General features: G+C 44.8%; 2 protein-coding genes across 3 annotated transcripts in view; one reads left to right on the forward strand and one right to left on the reverse strand.

Annotated features, from left to right (window-relative positions):
* Positions 1 to 22174, forward strand: part of Syn2 (synapsin II) — a 146184-nt gene that overhangs the window by 100244 nt on the left and 23766 nt on the right. The window contains exons 4-7 of the mRNA XM_021189358.1: positions 1617 to 1773; positions 6027 to 6116; positions 15911 to 15973; positions 16349 to 16491. Of these exons, the coding sequence (XP_021045017.1) occupies positions 1617 to 1773; positions 6027 to 6116; positions 15911 to 15973; positions 16349 to 16491 (453 nt within the window). The remainder of the gene's footprint in view (positions 1 to 1616; positions 1774 to 6026; positions 6117 to 15910; positions 15974 to 16348; positions 16492 to 22174) is intronic.
* Timp4 (TIMP metallopeptidase inhibitor 4) lies at positions 7707 to 14128 on the reverse strand. Of its 2 annotated transcripts, none has more exons than XM_029535705.1 (5): positions 13479 to 14128; positions 12203 to 12300; positions 11648 to 11762; positions 9071 to 9195; positions 7707 to 8355 (listed from the first exon to the last, which is right to left on the reverse strand). In XM_029535705.1, the coding sequence occupies exons 1-5, from the start codon at positions 13615 to 13617 to the stop codon at positions 8257 to 8259; spliced, it is 576 nt and encodes a 191-aa protein (XP_029391565.1). In that variant the 5' UTR covers positions 13618 to 14128; the 3' UTR covers positions 7707 to 8256. The 2 variants fall into 2 exon arrangements, with proteins under 2 accessions (XP_029391565.1, XP_021045019.1); XM_021189360.2 differs by having other exon boundaries at positions 7707 to 8374.

Genomic DNA, 22174 nt, shown 5'->3' on the forward strand with positions numbered 1-22174 from the left:
GGTGCTGGCCTGAGTACCCCACACCGGGTGCTGGCCTGAGTACATCCACACCGGGTGCTGGCCTGAGCACCTCCATACCAGGTGCTGGCCTGAGTACCCCACACCAGGCGCTGGCCTGAGCACCCTGGTCTGAGAAGTGCTTTCTGGGAGGGGATGAGAATTCCAGATGGGAGAAATGGTTTCCATTTGTCCAGAAGCTTAATATCACTTTAGGTTTTCAGAAATAAGTTCCAAGTTCCAGGAGAGAATAACATTCTTACCTCAGGTCAGACACAAGACCCTGGACCCTTAGGAGTCTAGTGTCCAATAGAATATGGGTCAGTGGCCGGAAAGACCAGACTGGGTGTGTCTGAGACCTAACAGTAGAAAAGTTGGCTTGCCCATTCTGGACTCTGAAGAAGAACACAGGTAAAGCAGATGACCATTCAGGTTTGAGGTAAACTTAGGTAGATCCACAACAGAGAGACATGGGTTGAACGTGTTGTGGAGATGCATACACAGGCAGATAATGCATCATAGAGATGCACTCACAAGCAGGTGGTGACAGAAGGAACAGCAGCAGGACTCCAGGGCAGGTGCCAACAGGGAACCTATAACTGGATTCTCATAACTGGAATAAAAGGTTGGGATTTGCTGTCAGGGATGCAGCTGGGCTTCGGTGTTCAACAGGAAAGACCTGATTAGGGGTATCGAGGCCTCATCTCAGGGCAGAATACCCTAAGCAGATGCTATATCATCTTGATAAGTTTCTGGATGACTGAGGAAAGTGCCTTAACCCTCACTACTAGAGCCAATCTCTGAGTTAGGTTGGGTTGGATCTGTAGGTGGGGATTGGATGGGTGCCTGGGCAGAGGACCAGGTAGGTCATTGTACATGGTGTCAAATGCTGAGCTGCAGAGCCTTGGGGCAGATGCTGCCTCAAACTGCCTCTCTGGGACATGAAGACAGGCAACCTAGTCCTCTAAAGCAGCTATAGCTAGGAGCTTTGCTGGCTAGAGGTGAACCCAGGAGAGCTTTCCCATGCATGGGAACATTCCGTCCTCGCAGTGTTTCCTGCAGCCCCATTGCTCAACCTCAGTTCTGCGAAAAATATTTGCACCCCTCCCTAGCGTCCGTTTTGGAAGAATAACATTGGGAAGTTTGGCATCTGCCCTCAGCCAGCCTAGCTCCTTGCTCTCCTGGGGCCTGATGAGGGCATTGCCTATTTTAAGGAACAGCTTTAAGAAGTTGAATAGGACATTAAGGCCAGGAATCTGGTAGTAGTGTGGTCTTCTAGGACCTGATTGGAGCACAACTCTGGAACCACAGGCACTTCAGCCTTTCATGCTACCCTAGGAGGACAGAGAGAAATTCCTTTCACTTAAGGTGTGGGGACTAGGTTGTATGCGAGGAAAAAATAGCATTTAGTCTAAAGGAATGGGAGAGATTCAGAAACATAGTCTTCAGATCTTTGGAAAGTATAGTGATAGTTCTGGATGGGTACATGAAGAAAGGAATAATAATAACACAAGGGTCATGGGCTAGGTGGTCACTGACATCTCTTCTATGTCTTCGGCTTTGAAAATGTGTTGCTTGAGGTGCTAGTTAATGGAAACTTGACTCTGTATTCTTACCAGGTCCTTCAGACCAGACTTTGTGCTCATCCGACAGCATGCATTTGGCATGGCAGAGAATGAAGACTTCCGTCACCTGGTCATTGGCATGCAGTATGCAGGCCTCCCCAGCATCAACTCACTGGAGTCTATTTACAACTTCTGTGACAAGCCGTGGGTGGTAAGCATGCCCCCAGAGTACCTCCAGCACTCCAATAGTAGCACAGACTGAGAAGATCTGAGAGGCTTGTCAGCTGGGAGTCTGGATGGGGCAGGCCATCACAATAGAGTATTATCAGATGTCATGGACTGCTTGGTTTTGCTGCAGAGTAGACCTTTGACCTTTCTACCATGCTGTGCAGAAATCCTGTGATGAAATCCCTTTATGTCTGTAGGTCTTTCCTTGATCAGGGGCTACAGTTGTAAAAGTGCCTGCCTCTTAAAATGGTTAAACTATTGGAAAGGCCTAATGCCAGTAGAGAAATTCAACTTATGTTAGAGACAGTTCTACCTATGTTTCGACAACCTCAAAGTCAGATTCTTCCATACTTGCATGAATCAGACAGTAAATGTGAGTCGGAAGTTTCCTTTGAGGTAGTCAAGTCCTAACCCTCCATGGGAGAGAAAAAGAAAATGAGGAGCATAAAACCTTTCTGTATGGTGCCACCTTCTGAGGATATTCTATGTAATTTCATTTAATCTTCATGATAAGCTTACCAGGGAGGTATTATTATTTTCACTTTGTACAGAGAAATAAGACCCAGGAAGGATCAAGTCACTTGCCAAACTTACAGAGCCAGGATTTCTGTAAGTTGCACTGCCTCTCATACAAAGTGAAGAAGAGATGGCTTGATTCCCTCCTCCACAGTCAGTCTAGAAACCTTGGAGGGCTGTGGAAACATTTAGGCTGAGAAAGTATTGACAGAATGAGGTAAGAGGGGCCGGGATGCCTAGGTACTCCCCTCGCTAGCTCTGCTGCCCCAGGCTGGCCTCCCGGAAGGAAATGTTGGCCTCTAATCGTATCCTCTTCATCTTCTTGTTTTTCAAAAATCAAATTTCATACATGAAAGATTGCCAATGTTCACCAGGCTTATTGTGACATTTCAGAACCTTACACCTCTTCACTCTGGGAGCTGGAGGGGTATTCTATAATCACACAGGCCCACTGACTCTGTTCTTGACTTTGTTGTTTTTTTTTACACTCAAATGGGCAGCTTTCCTGTTCTCTGGCTGCCAGAGAGACCTTCCAGTGTAGGACGAAGAGGTGTGGACAAGGTCTGAGAGCTGCTGTGGTTAAGGAGGGGTTGGGTTCCTGAGCTCACTTGCAGCTTTTCCCTGTGTGTGGCCTATGACATCTGGAATCCTACTGTTTTGCAAAGACGGGCTAAAAGGGTGGTGTGACTTGAGTGTGCTGCCTATCTCAGAAAACACAGTGAGGTATCTATCTATTAAATATTTTTCTGGGATCTGCCCATTTCTCTTCAGTTACATGATCTTCCTCCTGAAATATGCTCTAGCCCACCCCACCCCCACTTTGTCATAGCTATGCTTTAACTGAGTGATTTAATGATGTAACCCTGTGACAAACCATCTCATGTGTCTACAGAATGTAATTAATTCTATATATGCCATTACTTTGCCAATATGATTATTATAGTTCCCTGATATTGAAACCTCCCAAAGAAAATGGTCCAGTGCTTCTTTCCCTAAACTATGGCAGAGGCTAGAGAAGGGAGGAACGAAGATATCCCTCATGAGACCTGGGATCTGGTGAGGGGTCACATTCTCACCCATTCACAGTCCCAGTGCATTGCCTTTGGCCTTGCATGGGAACAACAGGGCTTGTTGGCCACATACCAAGTTCTTCCTGTAGTCTCACTAAGCAGCTGCCACACAAATGACATTTTACATGTTGTTCTCAGCTTGCCAGTGGAAGTGGACATATTTAATGACAGTAAGTGGAATGCCCCTCTGATATAACACTGGCTCACATTTCCTACATTTCTTAGTGTCAGTGCTCTTGATGTGAGGCGAGGTATCCAGTGGGCTAGAGAGAGCTGTGCCCTGCACTAGAATGACTCTGAGTAATGACTCTGCTGTACCCCAAACTGTCCAGGCCAGCCATGGCTTTTCAGAAGAAATAGTTCTGTCAGTGAAAACACCATCCAGAGAAAGCAAGAATGCCACCATCCCTGATATTTCCAGGTGTATTCTGGATTCCTTGGAGATTGATGGACCTGGGTTAAGCTAAAGCATTTAATGTCTAAGAAAGAGAGAAAACACATTATTCAAATAGAACCTGAAACCCCATTTCTTCAATGAATTCTTTCTTGAGTCATTAGATAAGTGGTTTAAAGAAGCATCTTTCTATTCACTGCCAACAACACACGTTTTTTCTGGTGCTCCTCCCGCTTTTTTTTTTTTTTTTTTTTTTTTTTTTGGTCGGCATAGAGGAAATAGCCCTTATCAGATATTACCTTTGTTTAATTGGTAACTGTGTACTTGCGACTTAATCTAAGTTTCCAGGGAGTTAGAGGTTTGATGCCAAACCCAGTACATTAATCAGACAGGGAATGGAGTGGGGAGAGTAGAGTGAGCTCTCAGGGACCCAACTGAAGCCTGGGAACTGGCTGTCATTTTAGTCTTGGCTGTCCCAGGGCTCTGGGAGTCTGCCGGAGGCCTTCCTGGCATCTGTGTGGTTGTCTGTGTAACTCACCCACACATAGGGAAGATAGGGCCCCACATGTCTTGGTGCCACGCCAGAGTGTGGGCTGCAGCAGGACAGAGGTCTTTAGGCAGAACTGGCATCAGCTCCCTGGGGATGCTGGAGAGCCTTAGAAACCTGGGCAGAAATGGAAGCTTGCAGGTCCAGGTGGGCAGGAAGGTCTGAAGGTCAAGGGAAGCAGGAGGAATTGTAGAGTGAAGGAAAGGCTGAGGGTCAGGTTGGATAGTCAGAGCAAACTGAAGAACTGATGGATGAGAAGGGCAATGAAGGATGTGGTGGGCAAGGAACAAAGGAACCTGGGCATTCTCCCAGTATGGCCTCCACACCACATGTGCTCTGAGACTTCAGCCATAGTCTCCTCACTTGCAAAACAGGAGATCTAGTGTGGGATCTGTCTGGTCTCTTTCATCAGTAAGTTGATGAAGACTAAAGGAAGTCTTAAAACCCTAAAGTTACTAGTTCTACATTACTGAAGGCTGCAGCCCCCAAAGGCTCATGTTTCCCTGCATTTTAACAGAATCTTCACCAAAAAATGGACCATGATCTGATGCTTAGGGGGAAATACAATAAAAGATGTTCTTTCTGATGCACAGTGTGGGAAGGAGATGGAACTGACCCTTTGCTGCTCATATCTAAAGAGGGAGTCTGGAAAGGATGGGCCTTTTGTCCAAAGGCTGCTGCTGAGTTAAGGCTCACCAGAAGGCTCTGGTTTGCTAATAACCCTCAGGCTTAGCACACACACTAATACCCTTACAACTGACCAGGCTATTAGTGGTTTAGAGCATGAACTGATCCCATTAGAGAAAAGATGCTAGATTTCCCCTGTTGCCCATGCACTGGGCTTGGCATTGTGAGATGGAGGTGGACTGGTTAGGAAAGTCCTCTGCTTCCTGTGAGAAGAGCATTGCCTCTGTAGAATCTGTAAATTGGAAAAGTAGATACTCAAAGGATTTCATGAAGGATCTGGCAGTGAACCTGGCTAGAGTGTGTGACCTTGGGCAGCTGACCTCTCTGTTCTTAGGGGATTTTTGGTTAAGTCAGTGCCAGGAAGATGATCTTTATGTCTTCCCACTGACCCTCCAGTCTTCCTGAAGACCAGCCTCATTCATGACATCTCTTGTGCAGACGCTGGTGGGTCCATATAGCACACAGAGGAGAATTAGTTATCTGCCTGGCGTATTATCCTTCAGGTTTATCTCGCTCTGTTACTCAGAAGGGCATATGTTTGGAGTTAGAGACTCAAGTTTCAATCCTTGCTTCACATCTCTTCAGATCTATTTTTTTTCTCAAGACAAGATTTTACCATGTAGCCCAACACAGTGGCCTGGAGCTCACTATGTAGCTGAAGCTCCATCCTCCTCCTGCCTCCCCTGAGTGTTGTGATTACACGTGTGCACTGCTCTCCCTGCTCCAGTTCTGGGAGTCAAGTGAGTTCCCTACCTCTTCTCATCCTTGTCAATTTGAAAAGAGGTTAGGTGGAAGCCATTAACATATGTAGGCCCTCGATGAATACTAGCTTTCTCTTTTCCTTCCCCAACTAAAGCATAAGTCCTTGAAGAGGAATTGCATGTATCTTTCCTTTCTCTGTATCATCAGTGTGTTTAACACAGAACCTTCTACAAAGAAAATGCTCTATTTATTTGATGAATTGATGTTTTGTCTGTTCCAGAAGTTGAGGATACATTGAAATTCTTTCTTGTCTTTTGCAGTTTGCTCAGATGGTGGCCATCTTCAAGACACTGGGAGGGGAGAAATTCCCACTCATTGAGCAGACATACTACCCCAATCACCGAGAGATGGTAGGTGGCTAAGTGGAACTTTGACTCTGCTGTTTCTACCTTAGCCACATGGTGACTCTAGAGTTCTGGCAAGAGCCTCAGCACCTCAGGCCCAACATGTCAGGTAGCTGTGGAGCTGCTCAGAGCAGCCAACATAGCTGGATTCTAGCCAGCAGCTTTTTGTTTTCCAATTCTGGGGACAGAGTAGAGAAAAGCAGAAACAAAGGGTTTTTAACATGAGAGAGTAACAAATCCATGAGCCAGCAGTCTAGAGTTTCGCGATTTTTGAGTGTAGCTCTAGCTTTGCCGTGGGTCACTGGGCATGTGACATTCCATCACCACATGTCAATTTCCCAACCATGCCCAGTGAGCATAGCTATAGCTGCCCTTGACCAGGATATCTAATACGGTGTACGGTGTACCCACAATTCCAAGGAGATTCCTCAAGTCATAGCCTTCTGGTAGGTATGAAGCCTCTGAGATAGAAGCTGTTGCTTCTGTCATTCTTCACTAGGCTTGTATTTCCTTGACCACCTCCAAATTGTGACAAAGCAGAGTTAATCCTATGCCTTCTCTGTGTCCACCCCCAGAAGTTAGAAGGAAAAGGCAAATGATTGATTGAAGGCTGTGAGGATGTTCCATATTGAGCAACCTGGAGGTTACTTTGCATCTTCCTCTCCATCCCCACACCCTGCCCAAGCATGGTGTAGATTTTTACTGGATGACCCCACTTGGAGTCTCACTGCAGGAGCCTTCCAAGTGCTGTGTTCTGGGACAGAGATCATAGTTGGTCCCCTCCCTCTTCTTCCTCCAAAAGAGATCTCCATCATTGTATTTAAATCCAGCTCCTTCTCCCAGCACAGCATAGATGGCCCTGCTTACCAGTTGACCACATATCAAAAATGAAAACCGGTCCTGAACTGTCAAAAAGAACTGATAATCTCTATCATCTTCCCAGGAAAGGGTTTTGGGGGCATTGAGCTCTACAACTTAATAAACCAGAGAGGCCATTGCTAGTGTTTTTTCATGTAGACAAACAAGGAAGACTTACAGAGGTGCTGAGGAGCCTTCGAGGGCCTGGCAACTAGAGTCTAAGGCACAGTGGTAAGGGGACTAAGCTGGAGGGTAGAAACACTCTGAGGGTCACAGCTGGCTTTTTCCTGCTGTAACACCTAGCAACTTGAAGCAAGTGATGCTAGTGTATATTCCGCACTAGCATCTTGTATTATCTCCCTCCCAACTGCTACTGAAACTTGGCCTCAGGAAAAGACCATGATGAGGAAGATCATGTTGGGGGCACCTTTCTTGTTTCACCTTTTTTGTTTGTTTGTTTGTTTAAAAACAAAGTACTAAAGTACGGACAGAGACATTAGCAACCTAAAGGAGAAGTCCCCAGACACCAACAGAAGGCAACCTGGAGGGAAAAAATGATTATTCTAGTATATACGTTTTCTTTTCCAAAGATGTATGCCAACTGGGCCAGACCTTCTGCCAGCAAAAGTATCAGGGGACTTGCGGGACAAGAGGAAGAGTGGGCTGTTCAGCTCCCACTGTGTCCTTCAAGCAGATAAAAGTGTGTCAGAGGATTAGGCTAAGTTGAGACAGTGGGAGTAGGAGGTATGGAGCTTTAGTGTGTTCTTTTCATTTCAGCCAACCAGCCCACTCAGGATATAGTCAGCCCACCTTCCATAGCACACATCGCAAGGTTGTACCACTTTATGGCAGTCACAACTTCTCCCTTATCATATGAGCTAAGAAAAGCCAGTTAAACAAAGCCAGAATAAAAACTCTCAGTAATAGGTATAAGCTGGACTAACAAGGTTTGGGAGACAGGGAAGAGGGGCTGAGGGCAAGGCAGAGAAGCCATGCTACCTTTCCAACTCTTGACAAGCTGTTAGCTGGAGATGTGAACAGCAGACACAAGCTGTCACATGCCCCACAGCCTCCATTTTGCTGACCAAGCCATTCACTTGTCATTTCCCATTATCTGGCAGCAACATGGCAGGTGGTGGTGGTCAAAGGACCACAGAGAACTTGCTTGGTCTTCAGAACACTTCTGAGGATGTGGTTCCTGGTCCCTGCTAGGGCTGGATGATGTCAACATACTCCTTCCGGAGGTGTAGGTGGCCTCGGTACCAGCTGCAGATGCCATCAACATGCTTCATGCAGACATAGTGCTGGGCCTGGTACCCATAGAGCTTCCGTTCCAGCAGCCAGTCCGTCCAGAGACACTCATTGGGGGCTGAGATGGTACACGGCACTGCATAGCAAGTGGTGATCTAGTCGTGGTCACACAATACCAAAGTGAATAGAATGTCCTCTCTCTGTTGCTGCCTTTCACACTCCTGTGTTCTCATGGCCATCTCAACCGCCTTTGCTTTTCCCAGTCCCAGTTTCCTCCTGAGCTGCCTTCCCTATCTCCTTGTAAACAGTATTATCTCCCTGGTGTCACGTAGACTCAGCCTTGATAGGCTGTGTGTGAAAATCTTCCCAAATTTGTTATAGACTAAATTAAAATTTGAAAATAAATTAATCATTACAGGGCCTGAAAGAGTACTCTGTCTTTGCCTGCTCCTTTTTTTTTTGCCCCCCCACCTTTGATTTTTTTTTTTTAAATAGTATCTTACTATGTTGCCTAAGCAACAAAGTAAGATCAAACTTGGAATCCTCCTTCCTGCCCCAGCCTCAAGTACTGCTATTACAGGCGTGTTCCATACACCTGGCTTGGGTTATCTTTAAATAGTGGTTTAGTATCATTTCAGTCCGCCACATGTGGTTGCTGGTGTCCCAGAGTACTTACCTCGAGTACTTTGAGGTAAGGTACTATGGATTTTTCTTTCCCACCCCCAACTTCCAAGGCACAACATCAGTATAGGAAGTAAGTACGCGTATATGGAATGCACGAAGGTCAAGACCCTAAGGCTCTAAACTTGTCCCTCACCCACAAGCAACCTCAGAAATGGACATCCCCTTACTTGGCAGCCACAGTTCTGGTGGTAGTGATGATTCAGGCTCTCCCTCTGCACCAAGGACAGGTCTTCCCAGGGCTCAATGTAGTTGCACAGATGGATAAAGACTTTTCCATCACTGAGAATCTGGCCTTTGTGGAGAAAGAGAGAGAGAGAAAAGAGTCAAATCGGAAGACTGCTTAGGGGCCTCAGAGGTACCAGTCATTAAAAAGCTCAGAAGAGCAACTTTTGTAATGGCCTTTCTTTTATTTCTTTCTGGTGTGTGTGTGTGTGTGTGTGTGTGTGTGTGTGTGTGTGTGTACTGAAATTATGCCCTATGTGTACTAAACACACACTGTACAACACAGAGAAAACTCCAGTCTCAAATAGCTTTATGATAGCAGTGACAGTTTAGGACTCAGACACATCCCTGTATCCTTTTCCCCTATACAGATACCATGCATAATCTTTGCTATGCATGGTATCTGTACAGGGAAGAATTATGAGATCTGCTGAAGGTCTTTTCCTTTAGCATGAAGCAGAAAGAAGGTTGGATTTTAAGTCTGACTGCAGCTTGTCAGAGCTGGTGGTACATAGCTGTAACCTTAGCCCTCAGGAGACTGAGGCAAAAGGATCAAGGCTTTAGGTCACCCTGGGCTACATATCAAGACCCTTCCTCAGAGAAACACACAAAAGGAACAAGTAAAAGACCAAACAACAGAATGCCTGACTGCAGGGTTGGGAATGTAACTGAGCTTAGCTTGTGAGAGGGCCTGAGCTAGATCCCTAGCAAAAGGGGGGCAGATGTCTCCTTTTATGTACCAGCTGCCTTGACCTTAAAGAAGGTCACAGGAACTTTCAGATGGAGGGTGGGAATGATAAAGCTGTTGCTGAGATTAAACAAGATAATGTATATAGAGTTCTTTATATAGTTGCGGGCCCACAAAAGATGTGCATTCCTTTCCAATATCCATACTGGCGTCTCTTGTCCCATTGATAGGTATCTTGGTAAGTACTTCCCCATAGGAAAGAGCCTTAAAAAAACAACTTGTCAAGTTCCTTCTGTCTTTCACAGATCTTTCTCTTAAGCATCACAGAATTTGTGAGCCCCCATGTGGGTGCTAGGAATTGAACTGAATCCTCTAAAAGAGCAGCCCATGCTCTTAACCACAGAATTGCTTCACCGGTCCTATAGATCTTTTCAATACATCTTTTCCTCAGAGCCATCCATCACCACTCCTAGAACTTAGACACTTGACCATTTATTCACTAAGCAGCTGCTTGCCCTAGTACCAGATGCAGAAATCAAGGACAGTATCTGTGCCCTTTAGGAGGGTACACAGAAAGTAGACATTGGTTACTAGACTGTAATTTCCCAGATGTAAGAACAAAGTGTAGAAGAGGGTAGATAAAGGATGCTGCCTTGAAGGGATAAGTGGAAATTCACTGTCAACCAAGTGCAAGGGCCTCTGGACACTGGGATTGTCTTGCACAAAGGCAGGAGGACAGCCACACACCCTGCAGCTACAGGTAGTTCATTTCAGCTCACAGGAGAAAGAGGCAAGATGCCATGTCACTGATAAGTGACAAAGACTGCAATGTCATGAAGTCTATCTACGAAGGGTTTTACTAATCAATCCCTTCTCCCAAAGGCATGGGCATTGCTATTGTTTTGTAGTTATGTTTTCTTGTATGTCCCAACCTTTGGTTATTCCTGACCTTGAGGACGGAAACCCTGTGCTCTCTTTTCCCTGACAGACCTCAGTGAGAATGAAAACCACAAAGGGGGTGCTCAGGAAAGGGGTGGGGAGATGTAAAGGTACCGATCTGCTAACAAGGGAACTGGAGGGTGCAGTGGCTTGTCCTGTCTCTGCAGAGGCTGCCCAGGGCAGCACAATCCCACATCCTTTCTGGTACTAGGGGCCAAGAAGCCCCTTTCATTGTGTCCTCTTGTTCCTGTCACTCTTCAGGAGACATGTCTGGACTATGGACTCATTGAAGGCTATGACCTATTCCTGAATCTCCACTCTTCTACCCAAGGCCTGTAGTATGGCCATCTGTTGGCTCCATAGATAGAGAGTAGAACTCCTCTCTATTCTCCCTGTGGGCTCTGATTTTTATTTTCCACCTTGTAGGCCATTGTAGAGCCCACTCAAACAGTGGAGCTTCCTGGCTTGTTCACAACCACACCAGCACCTCTTTTCTTGAATTCTAAAATACTTTAATATTGTATTCATTTATCCCAAGATCATATTCTTGGGTATATTGGTATATACTTTTCTGTCCCAACCAGTTCAGTATGGAGGAGGCTGGGCCAGCACCAGGTTCATGGAGGTAGAACTGTAAGAAGCTTATGCACAGAGCAAGATAAACACACAGAAAGCACATTCCAGAGATGTATTTGGGTTCAAGATACCAAAAATCTAACTTTCAAAATGGAGCCAGCTGTCCTAGCCTGGTAGAGCCGCCTGTCCTTAACACAGTGAAGCGGTGGCCAGGATCATTGGAGCAGGGACTCCTGTTTTGAAAGGGAGTCCATTGTTCCTCCTAACTAAAGGGCCGTGGTTCCGATCACAGACAGCTCTGTTTAGCCCCTTCACTTACCAGTCAAAAGATACTGCTTCTGACTGTTGGTTTCTAGCTTCACACCACAGAGGGAAGAGTCAAATGGCGTGTAGACATACTGGATATCCTTGGCCTTCTCGAACCCTTTAAACATCTGAAAGGCAATTACAGAAGGAAGGGCAGCACTGGGTCAGGAGTGTAATGGGCACAGTAGCAGGTTAGAAGCTGCTCATTTGTACCTAAACATTAAACAAAGCTAAAATTAAGGCTTGGTGCACAGATGATCTTACTGGCATTCATTCATTCATTTATTCATTCATTCATTCACTTAAGTCAACACCTTGATTTATCCCAGGGAGATGGGGAGGCCCCATGAATGAAGAGCTCTAGGACAGGATAGATAGCAAGTCCCCATCCTGAATAATCACTTGGTTCCCATGGGCCCTGCCCATACCAGCTCATATTCACTTCAGCACCTTCATAAGGAGACCAGAGTCCGTTGCCTGACTCTTACCAGGTTCATCCTTCCCATAGCACAAACCCCATCCCATCATCAGCCCATTATGGTTCAGCCCTTGTCCTGCCGTCATGTACCTTTATCTGTTTGATTTCATACCGGATCATTTTTTGAGTGTCAGCAGGGTCTTCGCTGGCAGGAACTACCTTCTCACTGGATATTTTGGCCCGTATCACTGAACAGAAAAAGGGAAACTTTAGCACTATAGGAGTATGCCATCTGAGATCTGGATGGTCTGGAGTCCTCTGAGTGTCCAGGAAATTCTTGGTTCAAGTATTTTGGGTTCTTAGCAGTATGGTACAGTCGAGAGAAGGGACTTAGAACTCGCAGTAAGTTGCCAGCTTTAAGCCCTTCAGGGCTGTTAGGTCCTCACATTGTGTTCTTGTGGCCTTTTGACCCATTGGCACAAGTTCTAGAGCACAAGTTCTCCATAGCCCTGGGTGTAGTGAGAGCAGGACTCCCTTCAAGGCAGTTGGTGTGGGACTCATCTGTCTATACATCTTAGAACCTCATAGCTCACCAAAAGTGACAGTAACAAATGTTCATCGAATTTGTAAATGTCCCAGTTCTCCACTGAGGAGATTCATCTCTTTACATCTAATCAAGAACTGTATTTTATTTTATTTTTCAGTATTGAAGACTGAACCTAAAGCCACATTCATGACAGGCAAATGCTCTATCACTGAGCTACAGCCCCAGCACTGGAAAGTCTGTTTATTTAAAAAAAAAAAAAAAAGATTTTCCTCTCTGCCTGAACTTTCACTAGGCACAAGGCTCATCGACAGGGCTTTCACCCTGTAGAAGTCTTGATCTAATGGAGAATACCTTATTAAAAAAAAAAAAAAAAAAAAAAAGAGCAGCACCTACCACAAATAGGGAACAGCAAAGAATCAAAAAGTCTTCAGAAAATGAAGGGTGAATAGTAGTTGCCAGGAATTTAAAGTTGTGAAAGAAGGGTATCCAGGCAAGGGAAGAGAAAGGAAAAAGGGTGTGTCCTGTGGGACACCTTGGCAGCCTCAACTGCAGACTGGGAGACAGGTGTTATAATGCAAATGCCCCTTGCATCCAGGAGTTCTGGAAGTTACTTGATAGCTCCAGAGACAGCTAGGTCCTACCAAGCTGAGCTGATACAACTACTCTAGAGGTCCGCGATAGAATACTTGTACAAATAGGGCTTTGCACTTCCAAGGTCAATAAAGCAATAGCCATTCCTGACTTATCAGCTGTTACAGGCGGCACCCATACATGATCTGAGCTCCACCCCTTCCCTCAGACTCCAGGTCTAAAGCTCTGCCCAACACCACGTTTCCTACTGGCAACCCCTGCTGTGGTCTTCCAGGGCCACGTACTCACCTAGAGCGGAGTGGCAGACGTGCTGCTGGGGGTGCGCAGGCGCGCAGCTGCACGCCTCACCCCGTCCAGGGGGCCACAGCAAAGCCAGCAGCCTCAGCACCAGCGCCCAGCTCAGCGCAGCCAGGGGACTCCAGGGCATGACACTGCAGAGCCCCAGCTGAGCTCGTGGGGTCTGCCTGTCGTCACAAACAGCCCCTCCAGGACTCCTCCAGAAAGCTTTGCGTAGCCCCAGTCTTTATGAGGTGGCTTTAGAGCCAATCACGCCCCCATGGGCTCCTCCCTCCTTTGGCACCATGCCACCCACAGCCGCAGGACCCAAGGCCCTCCTGACCAGACCAACAGACCCAGTTGGGAAGTTGCAGAGGGAAACCTGCAGATTCCAAAAAGAGCCTGGAAGGAGAGGAAGATTCTGCGTTAGGGGCAGAGAGATAAAAGCAAAGACCAGTGAAGAGACTTAGAAAAGGCAGAAAGATGAGGGAGTGAGGCTCTAGCAGTAGGAGCAAGAGCAAGTGAAGGGAGGCATAGACAGAGAGAGACACAGGCCAAGTCAGAGGCAGACAGAATTACAACAGGCAAAAGAGACAGTGACAGAGGAGGACGGACCCCTCGCTGAGCTGCATACTGGGAATGAGACAAGCTACTCAGGGCTTCTTTCAGCTGCAGGAAGTGTTTTCAATGCCCTATTTACGAGGCTCCAAAGCAACAGCAAACAGTCAGGGAACAGGACAGAGAAAGTTGGGGTGTGTGTGTCTTGGCACTGTCAGCCAAGGGTGGGGGGTGGGGGTGGGGAAGGAAGTCAGAGAAAGTAGCCAGTGCTTTCAAACCCTTTCTTACAGCCAGTGCCTTAGTTAGCCGCTACAGAGGCGGGGGAGGGGGCAGTTTTTTTTTCTGTGGAGCTTAAAACAGGGGTGTCCTGTAGTTCAGGTCCAAACTTTGGACCTCAGAGCGCCTACTGCACATCATTGCCCTCTGGAGACTGCCATGTTGCAGAAGGTGGAGCCACTTAGCAAACAAGCCAGGTCATTGTGACCCAAGCCTTGTCCACTGTTTGTCAGCAAAGTGCTCCAAGAATTTGAATGAAAAGAAGTTCGTGGAATGGCTGCCGGGGGAGGGTAGGAGGCTGGATACTGATTCTGACTGCCATTGGGCCCCACTAGGCCTGAACTTTTTTCTCCATAAAATAGGACTGAACTATACTATTTGTCCCACTCTCCATTTTACATTTGGTAGTGATGTTTGAAAAGAAAGGACTCAGAAGAGAAGGACGTTAGAGGCAGGTGACAGGTCCAGGCTGATGTCAAAGCTCAAGCCAAGAGTTGTCTCTTGGAGGAGCTTTAAAAGCATCGGCTCAGCCTTGTCACTTGGCAGATGTGAAGGCTGAGAGGCTCAGTACCCTGAAGTGACTTGCAGAAGATCAGTGGCAGGGAGAACAGAGTCTTCACCTGCCACCCTGCCGTGGGACTGTTGCAGCTCAGAACCCTGCCTTTGGAGGGTCCATGTTCCCTTAAATCTCACTCCCCTGATAAAACCGGGCTACTCTGGGGAACAGTTTACTTTCTTTAGGATGTCTCCCAAGGGTAAACATGTCAGACCCTATGTCATCTCTTTCAAACCCAGACCTGGACAGAGATAGGCCTCAGCATACTAAGTCTGCGTTTGTTCCTGAGTCTGTGATGTTGGCAAGGAGTGACGAGTGTGACAGAGGAAGAGGACAGGGTTGGCACAGGGAAGATGGCACTCGATGGGGGGAGGTCAGAGGTGCATGCTTCAGATGGACATTAAGGCACTCCAAGCGCATTTCCTAACATTCCTGGTTTGTTACAGTATAATTTACAGACAGCAAAATTTACTCTTTCATGAATTAATAAAAAACAAAAAAGAACAAAAATCTTAGCTGTGAGAGGGGTCTTACCAGGGTTATCTAATGCAGAGAAAACAGAAAAGGATGTCGTGCATCGGATAGGAAGCTATGCTTCCAGCCTCCTGCGTAACCTTGGGAATGCTGCTGTCATTCTATGGGTTCCATGTGTAAAACAAGTAGGGTGGACTAATTATTTTTTTTCAATAACTTTATTATCCAGGAATTTCATGCATTGTATTTTTGACAAATTGACCAAAGATTTATTTTTTTCAATTTGTGTAGATACATGTATGGATGTATGAGTTTGTATGCACCATGTGCATGCAGGTGTCTGCAGAGGCCAGAAGGTGTCAAATCCCTTGGAGCTGGAGTTATAGATGGTTCTGACACACCTGGTATAAGTGCTGAGAACTAAACCCAGGTCCTCTCCAGGAGCTGTAAGCTGGCTTAACCATGGAGCTGACTCTGGCTTCTACACTGATTCTTTAGAGGATGTTCCCAAGGAAAATACTTTAGGATTCCAAAGAAAACGACTTACTGACCAGTCCATCTCTCCCTTTTCTCCTCTCAGCTTACGCTTCCTACGTTCCCTGTAGTGGTGAAGATTGGCCATGCTCACTCAGGCATGGGCAAGGTAAGGCAGGATGGCTGTGGTGGCCTGGGTCAAGTCAAAGGGGGCTTTTGGTCAGCAAGACCATTTGTAGACTACTCTTCCTGCGTTAGTGGATTCCCCCCAAGGACCCGACCAAGTCCCTTGACAGCCATGGGCTTTGCCTAATTATACAGTGAAGAGTATAAGCAACCCAGCTGACCCCTTAGATCTTTTGCAACAACTTATGACCCAGGCTCTGGGAAGGGACTAGACCCAAAGGAACTGCTGGGGAGATAGAATGCTCTTGTTTTGCCACTCTCAAAGCTATGTGATTGGCTTGGAGCTTCCATGTTCCTCTGACTTCTCAGTGATTGAATGTACATGTAACCCTTCTTGCCTGCCTTATATTACCATTAGGTCAAAGTGGAAAATCACTACGACTTCCAGGACATTGCCAGTGTGGTGGCCCTCACCCAAACCTATGCCACAGCAGAACCCTTCATCGACGCTAAGTATGACATCCGGGTTCAGAAGATTGGCAACAACTATAAGGCTTACATGTGAGTGAGAGAGAGAGAGAGAGAGAGAGAGAGAGAGAGAGAGAGAGAGAGAATGTGTATATATGTGTGGGGTGGTGTTTAGCAGGTCCGTTTGCTCCCAGCAGCCTCAGTTAAACCTCATCAGATTCATAAGGTAGTAGCAGGGAGAGGATGCCTCTAACACTTCTTAGCCTGAATTTTTGATAAGTCAGAGGTGCAGGCTAAGAAATAAGATTATAGCCAATTTTATTAGCCTCAAGTTAGATTTTACTTTGTCTACTGACAGGAACAAAGATTTAGATTACAGTAGTGGCAGTGTGTGGGCCTTTTCACTAACGGTGGTCATAAGTATACTTGAATCACACTGTCATATAGGTAATGACAAATGTCGGTAAAATCAGCCTGCCTTACTGTTCTAACAAACAAGGCAGATGTTAAACCTACCACTACATTGTGGTCACAGAAAGGCCTATTTTAATAGTTTTTTTAAAAAATGGATTGTGCACCTTGTGAACCTATGTACTTCGTTTTATACATTATATACACTACACATTTCATACTACCAGAGGGATGTGTGTGCTTCACCAGACTGCAAGAGCACAGAAGCAGCTGAGGCCCTAATATAATAACACCCAGCCTTGGAAATGCTGCCAAACACTGACAGCCACGCTTTCCCACTAGTGGAGGCCTGCTCCACATAGCTGCATCCACGCACGGGGAAAGGTGTAATGTCAGGGAGACGGAGGACTTCAGGGTTTGCCTGGCCTTCTGTCATACACATGCAGACAGTGTACAGCTCTAGTTTTACATATTAATCCTTGGCCTTTTTAAAAGTTGGTTAAGATGTGAAGTTTTCTTTACAAATAAGGAACATTATTAATACATGAATTTGATTTCTGCCACTCAAGACACGTGAAGTTGTGTGCCTCCCTGTCCCTCAGCCATGCCCCTTGTTCCCACTGTCCCCCTTCCCCGTCTATTTGTCGTTGGTGGAGGGTGGGGAGTATTCCTTCGCTGCACTCCTTTCCATACCTGCTCCCCACTTTAGTCCTTCCCACAAAGCATCCTCTTCTCTGGGACGCGTTTCTTGTGGGAGAATGATGAAATGCTGTTTCTCACCTTGTATGGCAGTGGGACACCCTTGATGGAAGCTGAAGCATGGTGGTGGGCGTGTCTTTCCAATTTGGGAGGTTTGGATTTATAGTTTGGGTTGTGATCTCTCTGTGTGTCTCTCCTTTGTCTTTGTTCCTTTCCATCTCCATCTTTCTCTGTCTCCTGTATGTATGTGTATATGTGCATGCCTGCATATGTATGGTGTTGGGGAACTGGGAAATGAATACAGGATCTTTCACATGCTAAACACATACACTATCCTAGGATCCACTAGAATTTATTTATTTTTTACTAGTCTAGAATTTATTTTTTACCTTTATCAACTAGATTCTTGCTTTCAACACATTTATAACTGTTTATCATTTTCCTACTTCCAAAGAGGAATTAAACACTGCTTTAAAACTATGTAAAATTAAAGATGGCTGTTTGTTTGTTTTTAATTGGTTAAAAGATGAAAAACTGCATATCTCTGGCCAGGAGAGACAGGCAGATCTCTGAGAAGGTGCTGTGGTTGATTCTGACAGATAAGAAGAGTAGCTAACTACAAAAGCTTTCGGTGACATTTCTAGTGTTTTTCTTTGCAAGGGACCATTAGTGTTTTGAGGGAGTGTTTATATTCCTGCTCTGAGCAGGAATGGACCTAGCAGTAGTGAAGGTTAGGTGTGGCAGTCTTCCCCACTGGAAATCCCCCAACAGCACTATTTGATGAAAAGGTGTTCCTCCCACCCCACTATCAACAGAGGACTGTAAGCTGGCCTTGGGGCCTTTCATTCTTTGTCTGTCTCTGTCTCTGTCTCTGTCTCTGTCTCTGTCTCCCTCCCTCCCTCCTTCCCTCTTTCTCTTTCTCCATCTGTCTGTCTCTCGATAGAATTTCTCTGTGTAGCCCCAGCTGCCCTGGAATTCACTCTGTAGACCAGGCTAGCCTTGAACTCAGAGATCCACCCACATCTGCCTCCCAAATGCCAGGATTGAAGGCATGCAACACTATACCTTCATTACTTTTCATAATGAGCATTCACAGTAATAGGTTTCATTGTGCCATTTTTATACATACTTTGCTTTTGTTGAGCTTCCTCACCCTCCTCCAGGCCTCTGCCTCTCCCATCCTTCCTTCCAGTATCTCCTCTCTACTTTTATAGCACATGTATTCTACCTTTTTTTCTCTCCTACCCATCCCAAGGTCCATTTTCCTCTTCCCGTGGCCCGCTTTCTAGTTTCATGACCTAAACCCCATATGCAAATATACACACATATAAATATTAGAGTATAAACTCTCTCTATTAGAGAGAATGTGATGTTTAAGGCAATCTGGGTTGCTTTGTTTAACATAATTTCTAGTTCCTGCATCCATTTTCCTGTAAATGTCATGATATCAGTTTTCTTTGTAACGGAATAAAATTTCACTGTGTGTGTACTGTGTTTTCTTTAACCACTCACCTGTTCTATTTCCTGGCTGTTGAGGACAGTGAAGTAGTAACGAGGATGTGCAGGTATCTCTGCCATAGGACTTAAAATACTTAGGAGATATATATATATATAATCTCCAGAGGTGGTAGAACTGGGCCATTCGATATTTCTAATTTTAGTTTGTGGAGAAACACTGTGCACAGCATGGTATCCATGTGGACACTAGACAGTAACTTGCAGGGATCTATTATCTCCTTCCACCATGTGGGTTCTAGGGATCAAACTGAGGCTGCCAGGCTTGGTGCCAGTACCTTACCCACTGAGCCGTCGTCTGGCCCCAACAGCTGTTTTAATTCCATGCAATCACATTTCTCAGGTCTTAGGTTATTTCCTCCACTGCTAGAGTCCTTTTCAGAAAGCTCTTGCTTTCCCTCTAGCATTTCCAGGTTTTATACTAAGGTCTTTGGACCGTTTTAAATAGATTTCTGTTCACATTGAGAGATATACATCTACTAATTTCTTAATGGTTAGCCAGCTTTCGGTCACCATTTAGCTAAGGTTTTTCTTCTTCTTTTTTATTTTTTTTTGGTGTATGTTTTTGGCACCTTATGGCTTTGTTTGTTTGTTAACTGCTATTGATCCATGGTATCATTGGATCCTCTGTTCTGCTCCGTTGGTCTACATGACGGTTTTTATGCTAATACCGTGTTATCTTCATCACTATGGCTCTGCAGTATACGTTGAGATCAGGTATTGTATACCTCCAGCACTCTTCTTTCTGTGTAGTGTTCTTTTGTTTGTTCAATGTCTTTTCTGTTTCCTTGTGAGTAGTAGGATTGCTATTTTCTACTGTGAGGAATGTTATTGGAATTTTGATAGGGTTGTATTGACTGTGTATACCACTTTTGGCAATATAACCATTTAACAATGTTATCAATCTATGGCTATCAGAGGTCTTTCAATAGTCTAGTGTGTTCTTGAGCACTTTTCTTCAGTGTCTTAAAGTTTTCATTGTAGAAGTCTCTCATGCTTCTTCATCAACTTTATTCTTAGTTATCTTATTTTAATTTATTTAATCTGTTATAAATATTTTGTCTAACTTCTTCCTTGCCAGGTTAATTATTAATAAATAGAGAAGCTGCTGATTTCTGAATGTTGACTTTGTATTCTGCAACTTTACTGAAAATGTTTATCAGATCTAAGAGTTTTCTGGTGGAGTCCATAGAGTCTTTCATGTGTAGAACCAAGTAATCTGCAGACAGGAATAGACTAACTTCTTCCTGTCTTGTTTGTGTCCATCCTATTTTGTTTGTGGCTTGTTTCAATGTTTTAGTTAGGAATTTGAGCACTCCGTTGACTAAGAGTGGGGAGAGTAGGCATCCTGTCTTACTCCAGATTGTAGATGAAAAGCTCTCTTCTTTCCCTACTTAGGAAATGCTTGTGGCCTTTTAATGCTGAGGTGTCTTCCTTTAGTGTCTAGTTTCTTCTGAATTTTATCATGTTGAACTTTATCAAATACCATCTCTGTGTCTATTGAGATAGTCATGTATCTTCTGCCACTAAATCTATTTATATGGTACTTTTAAAAAAATTTTATTTTTGGTATTTTTTGTATGATGAACCAGTGTTACATTTCTAGATTAAAACCAACTTGACCTTGATGTATCATTTTTGTATCTTTAAATTGTTTTATCACATGTGTGTGAACATGTGTGTGCAATAGCACAACTGAGTATATGTATGTGTGTGTGTGTATGTGCGTGCATGCCACGGTGTAGGCACAGAGGTCAGAGAACATCTTGTGGGAGTTGGCTCTTTCCATATGGGACCTAGGACTCAAATTCAGGACATTAGTCTTCATGACAGGCACTTTTGTCAGCTAAGCCATCTTGCAAGCCCTTCTTAACGTATTCTTGAATTTGGTTTATAAGTATTTTGTTTAGAATTTTTGCATCTAATATCCATCAGTGAAATTAGTCTAAAGTTTTCCTTTTTGTGTGTGTTAAGTTCTTACCTGCTTTGGCTACCTAGTTTTGTATAATAGAGAAAAATTTTAGCAACCCTTTCCTTCTCATTTTTTGTGAGTTTTGTAAGTATTGATTTCAGGCCTTTCTTAAAATCTTTATAGAATTCACCAGTGACTCCATCTGGTCCTTGTTTTTCTTTCTAATTACACTTAATTACTGCTTCAATCATGTTGCTTGTTATGAGTCTGTTTACAATATTTATATCTTTTGATTTAATTTTAGCTGGCCATATGTTCATTTAGAAATTTGTTCATTTTTCTAGATTTTTAGAGTAAAGATTTCAAAATACCCTCTAATGGTTCCTGGGCATGGTTGGAGCCTCTTGCCATGACTACCTTTTCAACTCCACTTTTGTTAAATGTATGGTTCTATGCACTATTCTTTTTTTTTTTTTTTAAGGGAAAGTATTTATTTTGATCTAGAGTTCCAGAGAGGTAGGAATCCCACATGACACAGAGGCATGGCAGTAAATGGCAGGCATAGCAGCAGGAGCAGGAAACTGAGAGATCACATCTTGAACTTCAGACATGAAGCAGAGAGATGGACCTGGAGGTCAGATTAGGCAATCCACTCCCAAGGCCCTTTCTCAGTGATGTATTTCTCCCATGAGGGCTGCCAGCAACTGGAGACCAATTGCTCAAATACTTGAGCTTATAGGAGGCATCTTGCATACAAACCACTACATTAACAACTAACTAATAAATACGTAAGTAAATAGATAAATAAATTCAAAGCACAGTCCCATTTTGTAGAACCTGGGGACTGCTGAATATGATTATACCTTAGTAAAACATCATTTAAGTTATTTTTTCTAATAATTGTATTAATTTTCTTTTTTAATTTTTATTAGATATTTTCTTTATTTACATTTCAAATGCTATCCCAAGAGTTCCCTATACCCTCTCCCCGCCCCTGCTCCCCTACCCACCCACTCCCACTTCATGGCCCTGGCATTCCCCTGTACTGGGGCATATATAGCTTGCAAGGCAAAGGGGCCTCTCTTCCCAATGATGGCCGAATAGGCCCTCTTCTGCTACATATGCAGCTAGAGACACGAGCTCTGGAGGTACTGGTTAGTTCATATTGTTGTTCCACCTATAGGGTTGCAGACCCCTTCAGCTCCTTGGGTACTTTCTCTAGCTCCTCCATTGGGGACC

The sequence above is a fragment of the Mus pahari genome, chromosome 2 (assembly GCF_900095145.1).
Source record: "Mus pahari chromosome 2, PAHARI_EIJ_v1.1, whole genome shotgun sequence".
Classification (NCBI taxonomy): Eukaryota; Metazoa; Chordata; class Mammalia; order Rodentia; family Muridae; genus Mus; species Mus pahari.

What these genes read in the sequence shown, in the direction of transcription:
- Timp4 (XM_021189360.2), bottom strand. Translation starts at nt 13,617, where the DNA reads ATGCCCTGGAGTCCCCTGGCTGCGCTGAGCTGGGCGCTGGTGCTGAGG. An exon ending in GAAGCAGTATCTTTTGACTG is followed by an intron (nt 9,196 to 11,647) that starts GTAAGTGAAGGG and finishes TTCTCCACAAAG; the next exon opens with GCCAGATTCTCAGTGATGGA. An exon ending in ACCAGAACTGTGGCTGCCAA is followed by an intron (nt 8,375 to 9,070) that starts GTAAGGGGATGT and finishes GACCACGACTAG; the next exon opens with ATCACCACTTGCTATGCAGT.